Source organism: Anoplophora glabripennis, unplaced genomic scaffold (genome assembly GCF_000390285.2).
Source record: "Anoplophora glabripennis isolate ALB-LARVAE unplaced genomic scaffold, Agla_2.0 scaffold28, whole genome shotgun sequence".
Classification (NCBI taxonomy): domain Eukaryota; kingdom Metazoa; phylum Arthropoda; class Insecta; order Coleoptera; family Cerambycidae; genus Anoplophora; species Anoplophora glabripennis.
Genome location: NW_019416423.1, coordinates 198,095 through 215,728, shown reverse-complemented (window position 1 = coordinate 215,728; position 17,634 = coordinate 198,095). Strand labels below are relative to the sequence as shown.

Sequence of the window (17,634 nt, the reverse complement as noted above, 5' to 3'; positions counted from 1 at the left end):
ATCCCACTAATTAGTCCGTGAGGGGCTTATTTACTCATGGACAATGTTATATGGTAGGCCGTAACAGTGACAGGTAATATTATGAAAACATTGTTATTGTTTGACAGTTTGTATTATTATTTATTTAAAATGGGTTACACAGAAGTAGAAAATTTAAATATTATAGGAATTAAGATAAGATAGAGTAGTTAAGACCATAGTTTATTTTAATTCCTAATAATATTTCAATTTTCTACTTCTGTGTAACCCATTTTAATTAAATACTAATACAAACGGTCAAACAATAACAATGTTATCATGACATTACTACCTGTCACTGTCACGACCTACCATATATAAGATTGTCCATGAGTAATTGGCCTCACACGGTCTAATTAGTGAGATTTACTCTAAATCCTTACGTAATTGGAAAAAAGGCAGAAATGCCTGAAAGAGGTCTAACAATTACAAGATGTCTTATTTTCTTAATAAAAAAACAACATTTCGTTTTTTAATATTATCTCGCCTATTATTAGAGATGGACCCAACAAACTCTATATGACTATGCTCGACAAGGAACGTTCTATCCAAATATGTAAAAATATACAGGGTGTTCCATTTAAATTAATAAAGTTAACATCCGCGGCCATTTTGTTTGAACTTCATTTGTTTTTCTACTATCATTTTTGTATTTCACATTTTTTTATAACTCTTAAAACAAAAAAGTTAAAGGGGGGGTCAAAACATAGTGAATCACCCTGTACATTAAAAATAAAGAATCATCAAAGTAAACTAAAGCCTTAAACACTTAAAATAAATAAATCATGAGCTGATAGAGAAACCACTTTAACCGTTCAGTTATTTGTCGAGAAACAAATTGAACGCATGAATGAAACGAACTCCAGTCAAGAACTTAAGACGCGCGTGATGTTTAAATTTCTCGATTTCTCGACACTTTTTTCTCGTCTCGAGTAAGGCCAGATTTCCCGGGAATTCTCGCTTCGAGAAGTCTCGACCAGAAACCCTATTTTATATACTCAGAATAGAGTTAAAAGTCGCTCAATTGATAGTTAGCAGTAACTCGAAACTCTCTCATTTTTGATGCAATAGTTTGGACAGAAATTGATACATTATTGAGTGAAATTTAAGTGATTTTTTTTTACAGTGTATGATGTATGATAAAAATATAGTGTATTTTATTAGTCTTACTTTATTAATCTGTTCTTCATAAAGTTTAAAAAATAATATATATTTTGGTATTTTCGTAATAGTTTCTAAAAGCACTAAGCCACTCGACTTGACGAATCCCCGCCGCGAACCGTATAATTGCCGTCAAATAGTAGCGTCATCAGTTTTAATTGAATTAAATAACCCATTCGAATAACCGGAACCTCGCCCGTCGCTCATTGAATTAAACATCATGACAAAATACATTTCACAAGTTTATGATCATTCCTTTGACGCGTCCCCCCAACGACACTCAAACATTCCAAACTAATAAGTTGTGTCGTCTGATGTCGAGCAGGATATAGCGTCTCACCTCACTTCGCGTCCAATCTGAATTAGCCTTCCCGGAAACATTCATCATGAATCTTATCGGGGATCTGGCAGATTTTAAGTTGTCCGAATGAACTGGGATACGTTTAATAAGTATAATTGTCATAACGAACCGTGAGGCAATGTATCCTGACCACGTAGCATAATTATATTATAATAACTAGATATGTCAATGTTTTCGTCGTTTGTGTATCGCTTCGCCTAGTAACGGCATTTTTTAAACTGGTAATAGTGGTACTTAATTTCCTTTTATTGTTATAAAACGGATGCAGAATAGGTAGGTAGTACAAAGTGGTCAAATATTAAACTACTTTTTTTTTAGAGCAGAAGTAAGACAAACATTGCTATAAATATCTCGAAAACTGAGAGCTACAATGGATGTATGAAGAATAATTTCCCAGATGTCCCTAAATATCTACGGATCTACGAATGTCCACGGACAGCTAAGTTTTTATGTACTTAAAGCTATCCCAACAATTATGGATGTTTCAGAAATACAAAATATATCTCCTTTTTAGGATACATTCATGAATTCGTACATTTACGACCAGCCACCTATATCTGTGAACGTTCGCGGACATTTGTGAACATCCGTGGACATTTGTGGACAACTACAGACATCTGTGAACATTTACAGAATTCACGGATATTCACGGTATAGGCGATGTATCCATTTCACCTTTTTAATCATCTTATTAGAATTTATTATTATTGAAAGAAGAGATGGAGATTGTTATTACTATGATTACTATGTGGTACTTTGTACGAGAAAATGTATGGGTAGGCATTTTTGGGGGTTTTCCTATTACCCAAAATTTTCTTTTTATCAGTTCGCGAATAGGAGAAATCTCCCTCTAATGTGTCGATACTTGCGCATTTAAAATAGTAATTTTTGTTAACTGAAAACGTAACATCGAGTCAAGGGTTAGTAGAACATGAAAAACTAAGATGATTTTCTTGCTCAATGCTTTTGTAATCAAAATGATTGAAAAGATGAAATTCATACATCCGTCTATACTCTGGATATCCATAGATGTTTGTAGATGTTCACATATTATGTCTGTGGACGTTCACAAATGTTCGTGGATGTCCGTTGAGGTTCATAAATATCAACTGTTGTTCATGGATGTCCATAGGTGTCCACAAATGTTTGTAGATGTCTATGCATGTCCACTGATGCCAATTCATGTCCAAAGATGCCCTCTGAGGTTTATAAACGTATTATAGATGTCTATGGATGTACTTTAAAAAGTGAATGTTTCGTATCCGAATTTTGGTTGTTGTTTAACTACCGTTGAAAAATATTTCAAAAGTAAATTAAACGCTACATTTGAATGAACAAATTTAAATAATTAAGCCGCATTTCTTCTTTTCAGTGATGTGGAAATCGTCTCTGGCAATTCATTAATTTCCAGACTTGCTAGATCTTCATGTTTTCATAACCAAAGCTTTTGATTTTCTTATTTGCATCATATTAAATCTTTACATCATTGAACAGAGCATATAATTATGAGTATAATGAGGGTCAACTGATTCTATTGAAAATGATCACCCTGTATATAAGAACTCTGGTATTAATTAAATATTACTGAAAGGGTGATATTGATGAGAAATTTAGTCTACAATAGAAAGCCAACTATTGGAAACTATGATACTGTTCCTTTACTTCGTCATGACTATCATCCGACAAACAATTCTCTTTTTATACTAATAGAGATCATGGTTAAAATGCTTTATTATTGTAGTTGTTTTTGGTAAATTAGTAACATTTCTTCTACTGATATAAATAGCGAAATTAGGAAAATAATTGAATTTTTAAAATTAATTGTTCAAGATTTTTAAACGTTTTTAAACTCATCCATTTTGAAAGATGACGACAACAGCGACTTTGTGTTTTTTTTTTCATATTAGGAACCTTAAAGTTTATCTCTACTTTTTATAAAATAAAACATTAAAATATATTGTCCTAACTGAAAATACTGTGCTGTATATTTCAACACCAAAATGATTCAAATCGAGAAAAAGTTACGAATATGTTCTGATTGGTAATAGGCTATTGATTATATGATTTTAAAAGGAACTATACAGTTAATCATATTATTATGACTTATCTGGAATATGGAGATGTTTCATTTTTATAAAATAAAATAATTTAGCAAAAATTTGAGAATTTAAGTACAACAAAGTTTATTAATAATGTATATACATATATATAATTTTTTTTCATTTGTCTACATTTCTTCATTTACACTTTCAAATTGAATCTATCTTCATCTATGTCTTCAAGTACATCGTCTTCTGCAACATCGACTTCATGAATATTGTCACAATTGATACCCATTCAGTCTTTGCAGAATATGGAACAAACCATTCCAAGTTCCACCATTTCACCAAACCATTCGAAATGTTTTTTTTTGCAAAAAAAATGGTAATTAAAACTTATAAGGGGTAAACGCGACGAAAATCGTAAAATTGGCTAAATTTGGGCGGCCATATATTAGTCAATTTTCATCCAAAAACACTGTACAACCTTTTTTTTAAGGAAATTTTATCTACTTTTTTTTATGAAGCAATGCCTATACCTACCTTTACTCAAAAAAAAACTAGAGGCAAAAAAGTAAAAAAAAATTAATAAATCGAATTTTTTGTTTCATTTTCAAATTGTTTATTAACAATTTTTTGTATTCCTTTTAAATTTTTTAAATAAGCCATTTCGATGGGAAATTCAATTCTCTAAATAATTTTTCCTATGAACATAGCGAAATTTTTCTTCATGCAATAAAATTGCTTCAACGTCATAGTTCCTTTTTTGGACATATCAATAGCCTATAATGGGAATTTGAAATAAATATAATTACGTGTTTGCACACGTTTCAGATCAGCACCCGTGACCTTCTGAAGTAAGATCGAAAGATCGGTTATTTTTATAAATCCACTCCAGCTCAATCACTGTCACAGGATGGCTCACGTTAATTATTCAGCACGTGAATTTGTACGATCCATTGTATCGCCTAGGCACCTAGTTCTCACAAGAGATTTCACCCGGGTCAAAAAATTTTACCAAGTATACGGATCTCTAATTACAAGGCGCGCAACATTTCACTTGCGCACTTCGCAAAAAATCGTTTAATTTGAACTGTTTGAATTCTAAAGGCTTGGTCTAATTCCATTAAACAATTGAGATAAATTGCCCAGCGAGAACGTTAATAATTGTTTTCGTTTTCCTGAATATTCTCACCTGTGGGGTATCCGCAGCAGCAGGGACGGGCCAAGATGGGAACTTTTCGTGTCCAGGACCGTACTTGATTGATTTGAGGCTTGAGGAATCTCTGACGGGGGGAGCGGGAGGCGGAGAATCCTCATCTCTCGTAGGCGGGGCGGTGCTGACGGGGGCGAAGTTGAGCCCCGACTGGTTTTGCAGGTATGAGTATACGGAGGTGGTCTTGTTATCCCTCAGATTGGGGGTAGATCGCGAGGGAATCATTGTGTGCGCCAAGGAGATCTGGTGGGCCGTGTAGTGCGGCTGCTTGGGGCTCTCGAAGCCATTAGTACGCGTCCTGGAACAAAAAAATTTACTGTAGTAATTAACACTTAAAACTTATTGGAAACGGGCACACAAAATAAAAAAGTGGGCTGATCTGGGGACCCCAATGGGTGCAAAATACATACAGATAGCCCAGGTGGAAGTTTGGCGTCTTTGTTTCTATAAATATAAAATTTAAGAATAGAGAAAATATATATTTTATTTTGACCAATACATTTTGGCCTATTCTGGTTTGTTGGTAAGAAGAGCGCCAGAAGAAAAGAAGAAAGGGCCCTAGCCGGCGGGGCCCAGCCAGGACAAAAGGAGGTCCCACAAAGCGCCTACACCGGCCGCATTTGCGGTTGGGGTAGACGACGGATGGGGCCCACCTACGGAGGCTGTCCAGGCCTACACGAGATGAGGCAGGATAAAGAGGGATAATACCCCTCGATCCCAAATCATTGAGGCCAATTTCTAGCCATGGAATAATGGCGCGGTTTATTGGTGGGGTACTATCGGGTATTGTTAAACTTTATTAAAGTGAAAGGGTATCGTGGCATTTATATAACGCATGTTAACAGAAATCAATATTTTATAAATAACAAAAAAAAGTTGTGCAAAGTCATATATTAAAAGAAAATAATATTTAGTACAAGTAATAGAACTATAACCAAGACACATTCACTGGCAATAATTATACACATGGACAGCTTCGTCATCGTCACTGTCAACCCCAGTACGTTGTGGTCTATTTATGACATTGATGCGCATAATTACAGCCAAATCACGGCGGTTTAGCACAAAAAATAATAATAATAATTTTCCTTTCCTCTCTTTTCCATTTAAAGGATTAATTTTTATTTAATTTAATTTTTTATTATTATTTTTTTATTAAAATTAGATTATATTTAAACAAAAAATTTTTTTTTAAATTACCATGAAATTAAGTAACAACTATTGATCAATATTTATTTTTTCTGAAATCTTGCGTGTTTGTCCAGTATTTTTTTACTCATTAAAGTAACACTAACGAGGCATTTATCGATTAAAGAAATATCTACACAACGTGTACNCCAAGGGCCCCCCCGTACCCACCCCAATGGACCTTGTGGAAATAAATGGATTAGTCCATCAAATTGCTCATCAAAATTTAGCTGTGTATTTCATTCATTTATCACAACGCAATTGTGAGATATTGCAAAAAAATAATTTCCATTCCTCCCTCTTCAATGGGTCCCTGTGCCCTTAGGAAGTATTTCCGGACCCATGTTCATATGAACTTTTTTACTTAGTTTTGATTATAGAATCGGCCTGTTCAGGGTTGGCAGCTAATTATGAGACACCCTGTATATGTTTATTTCAGGATGTAGACAAAGGTGTGCATATAATTGAAATAGTAACAAAATGATTACAATATAATGTCACATATAATTTAAAACTAAATACCGAATATGTTATTATCCAGTAATTCAAATACCAAGTATCAGCTTAAGAATAGCAAGCGTAAAACGTTTACTGTAAACAAGTTATTTATGACTGAAAATAATATGGAAAAAATAAAAGATCAATAATAATACCTACTTGTCTATGAAACAGGCGTTAAAAGTAAAGAGCGTGAGGCGTAATCTAGTCCAGTAACGCTTCAAGGAGATAAACGGAAGAAAAAAAAGTAGAACAATACATGTACGGAAATGCGATTATGTTGGTTGCAAATTTGAAAGAAAATTAGTTAACGTGAAATTATGGATTCGGAGGCCGATGTTGATGTAATTGTTCAAATTTAAGGCAGACTTCGCTACATGATCTCTCCGGACCCATCAAGGCCGGTGATTGAACGTCTACCCTGATGGCTTACCGTTCATTAACCAGGAATGGAGACCTCAAAACCAGTACTAGGCAAGGCATAACCTAAAAATACAGTGATATAGACACCAGAGTAACATACTTGAAGTGTCGCATAAAATATTTAATTATTTAAACAAAATTCTTATTAACATTGAATATAAACTAGTTCATTTTCTTACAGTTTCAAGTGGCTTTTTGAATAAATCTTCAAAACAGTTACTTGAATCTTTTTTATTGTAAAAAAGGATCTTGACCTCTTTCGTGAAACGTTGTATGGCTCTACTAAATTATATTAATTCTCATCTATTTTTAATCATTTAGCTTCCTTATTAAGTTGTTGCAGGTCAAAAGGCTACTTCAAGTATCGTGCTGCGTCAGTCAAGTTTTCATAAAAATGTAGGTAAATTACTTAATCCAGCCCGTCAAAGCGAACTTACAATTCTGTCAGTTTCGCAACGATTTTAATTTGAAAACGTTTTTAGTTTAAACCTAAAGCATTACTACAAATCTATAATTGGCTTCTACCAATGATTTATCTGACATAGCTTACATATTTGAAATAATAACTGTCTTTTGGCAGATAGTATAATTAAAAGGAATGTTACAGTATGTAAGGAAAACAAACAAATAAAACCTAGATTGGTAGTAGATGTATATTATTGCTTAATTACAAAAAATCATTCAATGGTAGATCCAAATTTAGAGAGAAGATTGTAGTAATTTATTATGGAATCTGTTGGAAGTATTTTTATACCAATAATTTGATACTCCAATATAAAAAGTTTTATTAAATGCAAAAGTCTAAAAAAACATAAATACCATAGTTTATATTAAAAAATTGAGATGATAATTAGCTGAATTATTATGATAAAATATTCAAAAACACCGCGGTGAGAATTAGTGGCAGTTTCTACAGAAACTCGTTTCTCTACGGTTAATTGATGCTCAAAACACATGTTTGAAACGAAAAAAGTGTTTCAGTGGCTATACCATTACCGCGGCCAATTAATATTATCAACTGGATGAATAATACAAATATAACAACCGAATTAGTACCCCATTTAATCATTTTTGACAGGCACATCGTGAAATCCCAAATATCCGAACACGCTGCGATTTTTTTTAAGTTTAAATTATAGTGTTATTAGAGAACAAGTTTTCTTTCAGTTCAATAGTTCTAAATTATTTTTCAGATGTTCCGTCCGCGTTTTATAATAAAATTATATTAGGTGACCTTATTTGTACACTGAGAGAAATTTTACGATTCACTACAAATTTTTACGTCAACGTTAAGGAAAATTTTCAACAAAAAATCTAACAGTTTCTGTTTTGCTATTTGCACAATTGGTAAACAGATACCACAAAATTATTTTTTTATAATTTGTAGAACTATTTCCATAATTTTGTGCAAAAAAGAGGTAAAAATATATGACAGCGTAGATATTCTGTATCTAATCGACCTAGTCGATCTTAAAATTCGTATATTGTTAAAATTCGTATATTGAGTCCTTTCCTTGCGATTAAATCCAGTGCTATTGGCCGATTTGAGCATTGCCATCTGAATGCCAGAGAAATAATTAATAATTTTACACGGTCGTCAATATAATACGTCATCGTGAATTTAATAATGATTTAAGGAATTTTAATGAAACATGATAAACAAAAAAAAATACGTTATTTGTTGATTTATTTTCCAATATTTCGCCTAAAGTGGGTTTGAAATGAAATGTGAAACCCGTTTTAAAAGCGTTTCAATTTTACTTTCAACTGTAGGCCATCAGATATACTTTGTCAACTGTCTATTCTGAGAATAAATCACATTAATTCTCATTTTATAGTTTGATGCAATTGAGTTTTAGGAACAAAGCAATAATTAATTTAATGGCTAAATTTAACCATTCTTTAACGTCACCGTGTCATTATTACATAATAATTGCAAGATAACCTACTTTAATTTTGCACCATTGTTTATTGATAAAGCCAAACTGCGGGTTAATGAAAGGTGACATTTTGTTGGCATTTTTGCGACTTGATCTTTTAACGGCTTGAGTTACAGCAAACAATTAGTTGTCGCAGACAATTGTTGAACTTTTTATGTTTTCCTTTTCTTTGCTGATTTACTGCGTAGACAGCGTGTCGTCTCCCGTAACCCTCTGTATGGTGAATTTTGTTTGCATATGTATGAGTCATTATTATATTTCTGATCAATATTCATAAGCCAGCAATTACATTTGTACAAATGCTCATTCATAAGAATACCAAAGAGACAGACGCATGTAAATTTGTTTCCAATTGTTTCTCAATGGTTACGTTGAGCAAACACCTACAACAGAGATAAATTTTGCTCAGAAACAACACTGTGTAGATGACTACATGAAACATTTTTGTGTCATTCCAGTGAGAAAGAAATGGAAACATTTAAAATTTCGTCATTTCAGAAGAAAAAATGTGTGCCTGAATGCAACAACTCATCAGACTCGTAATTTTAATTGAAATTCTTCGGTAAGTTTAGGATAGCTCTACCTGAATGCTGACTCTAACAGTTGTTTAAAGTTTAGTCATAAACTTCTGAATATACTGCTTTACTTGGCAGGAAAGGCACATTTAATTTCTCTTTTGAAATATACCTGCATAATTTAATACCTATGATCGTTATCCATGTTATTTTTTATTTTGAGCGGGAATATACATTAAAAGAAATATTGAAATATAATTTCAATGTGTGTGTGTGTGTGTTGATTTTATTTTTTTATTTTTAATTAAGCTGTAAATTGTTCCATACAAACCTCTACTATCTTTTATGTCTTACCTTGTACTTTCTTATCCCTCGCCAGCTGTAGGTAGACACTTGTTACATATTAGACAATATCAGAAAACCTCAGGAGTCGGTTTTATATTTACACACAAACTAGTACAATGCAATATACTTTGGAATGAATAGAGAGTTTGAAATTCAATAAAGTGTTTATTCAAAAATTTGTTATGACTTTATACTTGAAAACTTTATAAACCCAAATTAGGAATACCTTTTTATATGTAATATGTTTTCCACAACAAAGAATATTTTAAAAACAAAATTTGCCTTTTTTTCGGCTCAGCTTACAAACAATGTAAGAAATAATTATATAAAAAAATAACTATTAACTAACTTTATTTGATCTATGTAATACTGAGTACGTCTCCTTATATTATTTTTTGCCTATCAGAGAGGGGCATCTCTTATATCTACACAGGAACGAAAGTGGCTGTTCATTTGACAGATTTTGTCAGAGCTCGTGAAAATAGTGAAATATTTAAGTTACAAGTGATTATGTTTATTTCTGTACAGGTAAGTCCTGTGGTTTGTTATTTATACTTTGCAAAGATTTGATGCGAGAGAAAGCATGATTTATTGGTGATAGTTAGCAATATTATAGTGCACTGTGTTTTGGGTACAGGTACCCAAAACGTACCAGGGTACGTTGTAAAATTTGAAGCTTTCTTTGCTGGAAACTACGTAGAGGCCTTGCAGACTATTTATGGGGCCACTGGAAACTGCTTTAGAACTGCCTTATACTGTTGGAAGCAGAACATTTTCATGGGATGACAAAATAACTTTCCCTGGACTATATCAAACTGTGGATTTAACTGGTGTTTAAATTTCTTTCTTGGACTGTTTGTTCTTGCTTTATTTTTAATTTTTCTTATAACAACATTAGACGATTCCTTTTATTTAATGGCTTTACTTGGTATTTCCCTTGCCACGTAAATTTTTACGTCATATGTTTTAAAATTAATATCCATTACTTTGGAACGGATATATACATATTAAAGCATACGCTACAGAAACAAACAAACGAAAAAGCCTGCAGGTACAAAAACATTGGGCCACATCCCCCTGTAACCTAAGGCGGGGCAATATTTATTTTGTACACTAATGCTCCTTATTATCTGTGGGTTGGTAGATTGGGATAACAGTAAAATTTAATCTACCGGAAGTTAACACATGCATCAAAGCGTTCACATTGGTAAAAATTTAATTTAACTACGGTGTATTTTATCGGATACGGTTTACCTTTGTTGCTGGTAGTGTATAATAACAATAATACACAATGAACAGTGTGTAGTTCGTAGATATATCCGTCGATTTAAAAAATGGAATGTAAACACTGAGCTGTATACTCAGGTAACTTGTTTATGCAAACCCTTATTTACTTACACATGAGGCAGTATCGAGAGGCGTTTTCAGAGTAAAAAAAATGTAGTAGCGCATAGCGCCGATGGAAATATATATACGCTACACTTAATATAATTAAATTTATGCATGTAGTGTTATTAAAAATGTTCTAGTTGATTCAACTTACAACAAAACAATTTTCTAAGGTGACTACTAGTTAAAATCTTTTAATATAATTTTATTCCACAAATTCTTTGAACAAGAAAACTGTAATATGACTCTTTACAATTTATTTTATAATTAAACTGTTTAACACGACTCCCCAAATGAACAAATCACAGTGATTTGAGTCAGGTGAAAGTGGTGGCCAGTGAGTTGGAGCTGCTTGCAAATCTTTAAACAAAAAAAAGTATTGAAATAAGTACACTGTTTGCTTCTACCTATTACAAATAATTCTTTTTCTCAGCGTATCCTATCTAATGAAAAACTAATACGGGCAGCAAAATTACTGTTACGGATCGCCAAAAAACAATACACCGGCTCATAGGATATAATAACCATGAAATATTGAATGCCCTCTGACGTCATCGATGTTAATTTTTTTGTGGACCGCACCCGCTATTTGCACTCATTCCGTCGAGTCTGGGAATTTGTTTGATGATTACACACAAAACTGGCAGTTACACGAAACTGATATTCTCTTCCTAGAGCCAGTCGGGCTACGGTACTTTTATAGGAGGCAATTACTCGGGCAAAATCTTGCATCGTACGGAACGGAGGTTCTCCGTGCCCACATGTGAAATGGAAACTTCATTTAGCCGGCGAATTGACGTAACGGACCAACGGTGTGTGGATGGTGAGTTATGGAACGGGAATAGTTCGGTAGATTTGCGTAGATTTAGATCCACACGATGGAAAGATACATGTTCTCTTCCCATTTGATTGAGACTTGCATAAAATATTTAACACATGTTTAGTGTTATTTTTCTTTTTGTTATTATTCGTTTAGTGCAAAATATTTCATTTCGAACTACCGTATCGGAACACAGGCAAATTCATTTGAGCCCTGATGGCAGGATAAGCAATGGCAAAATATCTCACTCTATACTCATTTCGATTAGCACATTTCTCAATTGTACTTTGTGGAAGCTTACGGGAACGACAAACAGTTGAGACCATTTGTTAGAGTAACCACCAGACATATACCAGTTTCAAACTCACCAGTTCTCATCGCAATATTTCCATAAAAATGTGTAATGCGTAAATCACATCGAGTAAATTGTTTTTTTGCTTATCCTGTTTTCAACGAATGACTGAACCATTTCAGCGTTTACTATATCCGTAAACAGTATCTGCCTATTCATAATGCTTTCTCTATATTGTCGTATACCTACGGGTGTGGCTTACTACTGAAATTAATTCATTAAGCATTACGTAAATCTGCATAACGCAAGTAATGGGTTAGCCGCGATTTTTTTCACCTCTTACAATTCTTATTACTTTACTTTTCATGTAAGCTAATATACAGGGTGTCCCGCATAACAACCGGGCAGGTGCATATAGGGGTGTCTAAAATATTGTAATTTAACCAAACTTACCTATATTCAAAGTTACACCCCTGAGGGGTTATTAGCCCCCAAAGGGGAGCCCTAAACAGGATGTTTCATAAAGACCTTCCGTAAATTCAGGGGGTGATACTACGACAAAAAACTTTTTGTCTTATGAACTGTATGTCTATCTCCTCTTGTTTTCAAGATACAGAGCGACAAAATAAATTTTTTTAAATAGATTTTTTACGAAAATTTCCAAACGGTGCGAAATATTTTTATGAAATATGGCATTCCGGGGTTTTTAAGGACTCCAAATACGCTGGTCTAATTATTTTTTGGATATTTCATAAAGTTTTTTAAAATTTAACAAGAGTAAAAACATTTTCAAAATTAAATTCGGCTGTGAATTAATATTATTTTTCAATTCGGTCAATTTAAAAAAAAGTTCGGTACAATTATAGGGGTGAGTAATCCCCAATGAACACCTTGTAGTGCTTCAATTAACTTTAAATCATAGTCAAAGAAGACCAGTAATAAACCTAAATCATGTACCAAATTTGGTTCTTCTGCGATAAAGTGTTGCAGTTATTATTTTTTTTTCGAAATTTACCCCCACTTTGGGGGCTAATAATTCCTCAGGGGTGCAACTTTGTGTTGGTAAGTTTGGTTAAATTACAATATTTTGGTCACCCCTACATGCATCTGCCCTGTGTCGGTTCTAATGCGGGTCACCCTGTATTATATAACATTTGTAAATACTATATTTTGGGTAAGTACATGATATATTGACGTGTCAACAAACTTTAATTGTTCAAGGTTTTAGGATGTAGTTAGCCTATTTATGACGTAATTAGGTTACATAATTGTAATCGGAATGTAGGTATAGTTTTGAAGTTGTTTGCGTTTCTATTTTTTCTACTGAGATATATGTAAGCAATTAATAATTTCTGTGAAAGTTACATTGTTTCCCTCTTAAGTCGAAAATGTTATTTTTGATATGTTGCAGGCAAAAACGTAAAAGTCAAATTTATGATTTTCTTAATTAAAATATGTACTAAACTAATTAAATTTGCATGAACTTTCCTATGGGTCCTAAGTTAATTTCAATGAAACATGTTTTGTATATACTTAAAAATTAAAAATTAATTAATTACTATTAAAATTTTCTTAAATTTTGAAACATGTACACATATTTGTACAAATAATTTATCCATTGCAGATCTAATTAATTTTTGTCCTCACCAAAGCTTTGAACAGGAAGATGTTAAGCAAAAATGTCCTTATTACAAAATTATCAAACAAACTAATTCATATTATACAACACATTATACTCATATTACAAGATAAGTTTAATTAATATTTTTTAAGAAAATTATTGCTTCCTCAGCTATTTTTAAATTAACGATTGAAAAACCTGCTAAATAAATGATTTAGACATTACCCAAGAACATTTATTTGTAAATGACATATTCTACATATAACTGTACTTAAATGATAGTACTTTGTAAACTAACTTCGAGTTTGTGCGTCGTATCTAATTAATTCGCTGTTAGTAAACTGTTTTCTGAGTGTAGCGCGTTCTTTTCAGATGCTTGCTTTGCCATTATAATGAATTAACTGTACATATTTTTAAATAATTGATTTTACGTTAGAGAAGATGCTAGACTCGATATTACCTATCGTTCTCAGATTTCTATAATTACAGTTAGTTGAGATTGTATTCTTTACAACCCATTATGTGATTTATAAATAGCGAATGATCGAGCAATAGAATATTCTTTATGCAATTTTCTATAGCTTTACTTAAAAAGAGCACTTTTTAACTTGTTCACGAAAATGCACTTTATGGATGTCTAAAATTATATAACTGTACTGTTTTTATATTTCGGGAAGGATATTTAATGCTTTTCAATAAAATAGGTAACTAATTTGTGTACTTACTGCGCTTTAGAGCGACTTGCCAACACAATTTAATTTTTTTACAGCTTATTTAATTTCGAAGTGGCTTGATCATAATTTACCGTTCGGACATATTTAGAGGGTTAACAAAGCTACACTTTACAATTTTTATTTAAAAAATATAAATAACTGTAACATAATTGGAGATTCTTTGAATTCGTTTAAAAATAACAATCAGAGTAACAGTTACATTTAATATTTTTCTATATCGTGTTCCCAAACGGTTCTAAAGTCGAATAATAGGGAGGTCATGATACCGATACGTACATTTATAACAATTTTTTTATGCGCTTTGCAGTGTCACTGGTGATTTATTAACATCGTATTACAAGTCCTATTCTGGGACTCAGATATGATCAGATCACTAAGCTACATACAAATCAAGTTATACAAAAATATTTGTATATAAATCACTCCGAGCTATTTACATAATGAAATTGAAATAACTTTTCAGAGAGGCATATATAGAAACTAACGTTACCGTTAGTTAAGGTTTGATGACAGGAGAGCGAAGTAGTAGAAAATTAACAAGTAATAAAAGTAAGTTCTGAAATTGATCAGTGTCAAACACAGATTATAATCGAATAAATTCGCATACTACTACATTATTCCGTAGAAAGCAGTCTATATCTTGTCATAAGTATTTTATGTCTAATAAATTTTACAATTATTATTAAAACAGAGAATCAAATTATCAACTACAGATAAGGGTATTAACTGTATAGCATCTTTCTATTCAATAATATTCACAATTTATTATTTTTTCAATTTTTCTCCCATGTTTCTAATGCTCATCTATAAATTGTGTACTAAGAACCATCTTAGCGTCACTTCTCATGCTGTTGGTTCATTACTACTACAGTTATGTATTTGTGCATCGTTAATTGCTATTAAAACAAACAATTTACGCTTGTGACATTTTAAACATAGCACCAATAAAAATGACCTCACGAAGTTCTCGAGTTTATTTGCTCTCAAGCAAATTTCCGTGCAATATGAATGTTTCAGAGAACCCAAATAATATTGGTGCCTCAGTTTGTAAAATTTTTACCCATAAGGAGCCCAATTTGTAGCTTGTAGGTGGCCTAGAGATGAAATCTTGTGGGTGGGAGTGGGTGCAGTTATTTATAACTTCATTGGCCTCTATTTTTTTGGACAAGTGATTTACTGTTGTTGGGGATATTTATCTGTTTTATTCAACGAATAGAAAGTGTGGTTTTAAAGTTCAAACTTTTCAAGGATTTCGAAGGATTTGTCGTTTTATATGACCGGTCTAAATACTGAAAAATACATCTAACATCTGTTTCAACTTTCCAAAAACAGAAATAAATTTAAAAATCGGTAGAAAATTATGAAGGGTGTCCATTCAAAAATACCTTCTTCTGCAATAACCTTGCTCTGACTAAGGTCAGCAATAAGACTGTCGTGAAAATGCCAATAATACTAAAAAAACTTAAAAATATTAACATATAAAAGTGGGATGTTGTGATTTAATGAAAATATGAAAATAAAATTAAGAGAATACTGATGTACGATTTTTTCGTTTAATGTTTTTGGTAAATCTTATTATTGTAACTCTTAAATGTGCTGTCCAATCATTTGATATAATGGAAAAATCTTCATATTCCATGTTTAAACCATTAAAACTTGCCCAAGATTTTCTAATCGTTGCAATTTAAATCACCGCGGTGACACAACGTTCTTAAATTAATTGCTTACGCATAAAAAATTATTTTGTTCAAATGGTAAGCAGCCTATACAAGAAAATATGTTAATGGTACCATTAATAATTACGGTCGGTACTTGACCGCTCCTAAATGAAACCGATAACAAAAAAGGAATAATTTGCTGTTGAAAATTCTTTAACAAACATCAAGGCGCGTGTACACTAGTAATCTAGTTTATAACCGCAAAGTGAGGAGAAAATGAACAAGATTTAAAGTTTCGTATCTTATAAAGTAAATTGACTTGTCAGATTATACTTTTTTATAATCGGTAAAAGACAACATCCACCAGTATTACCAGATCTTAGTCCAAGTGACTTTTTTTTGTGAGAATTGGCAAATATGCCTCCTGGTAAGGCTAAGATTTTTACCAAGTATTTATATCATTATGAAAATTTAAATAGATTTTTTGTAAAGAACGCCTGTATTAGCTCGGTACAAAAATTTGCAATTAAAATAAACCTTATAAACATGTTTGATTTATGAGGTTTCAACCTGCCATAAAGAGAAATATATAATATAAAATGTCAGTTTTACATATTTTTTAACTTATTATCGTCATTGTCCTATCAAATGAGGTCAAAAATGAAGATTTTGCGGGAGACAACTTCTCTGCGAGCTAGGTGTCCCGACCAGCATTCAATTATACCAGCAATATCTAGTGAATAACTAGTAATTAATAATTAAATATGATAAAAGTGATATATCTAAATAGTATTCATTTAAAAACACAAACCTGACGTATTGAAATCCTGAAATAGTTAAATGAAATGTCTTTTATTCTTGATCTAACATTAACTTTGACAAAGACCAAGAAGTAAATGTAGCCACGATATACTCGTATATATCTCAGTTTTTTCTGCATTTTGAGGACTGGTTTTTCAAGTGGCCACCTTGCAAGTACATGGAGTTGATACAAAAATAGAACGTTAGGTCCAAAAAATATTATTTAGAATTTGCATATCACTGTCTAAAAAATAATGCCAATCCGAGTGCCAATCACTGTTTATTCAAACGTAATTCCACTTTCAATTATAATTGACTAGAATAGACTACTAGAATTTAACTTATTTTTCTGAATGTTGAAAACTCTCGGTTAACTTGCCCGATTACATTTAGTATTACTCGTACTTATTTACGTCCAAGAAAAAACTGTACAAAAAATATCAAGGAAATTGAAGGTTATTTGTGAATTAGTGTAGTGCTCACAGTTACGACGCGAGTTTTTCAATATATCATAGCGTTAATAATACACCACACCTTGATTAATGTGCCACAAGACTTGACGCAATCAGCAGCGAGAATTATGAATATCTCTGACAGGTAACGCATTAATTATCG

The 17,634-nt window shown here is 32.3% G+C and overlaps 1 protein-coding gene across 1 annotated transcript in view; it reads right to left on the bottom strand.

The window, feature by feature from the left end:
* The window catches only part of LOC108909876 (protein Shroom), a 146,154-nt gene that overhangs the window by 105,227 nt on the left and 23,293 nt on the right, over nt 1-17,634 (bottom strand). The window contains exon 2 of the mRNA XM_018714316.2: nt 4,775-5,093. Within this exon, the coding sequence (XP_018569832.1) occupies nt 4,775-5,020 (246 nt within the window). The 5' untranslated portion in view covers nt 5,021-5,093. The remainder of the gene's footprint in view (nt 1-4,774; nt 5,094-17,634) is intronic.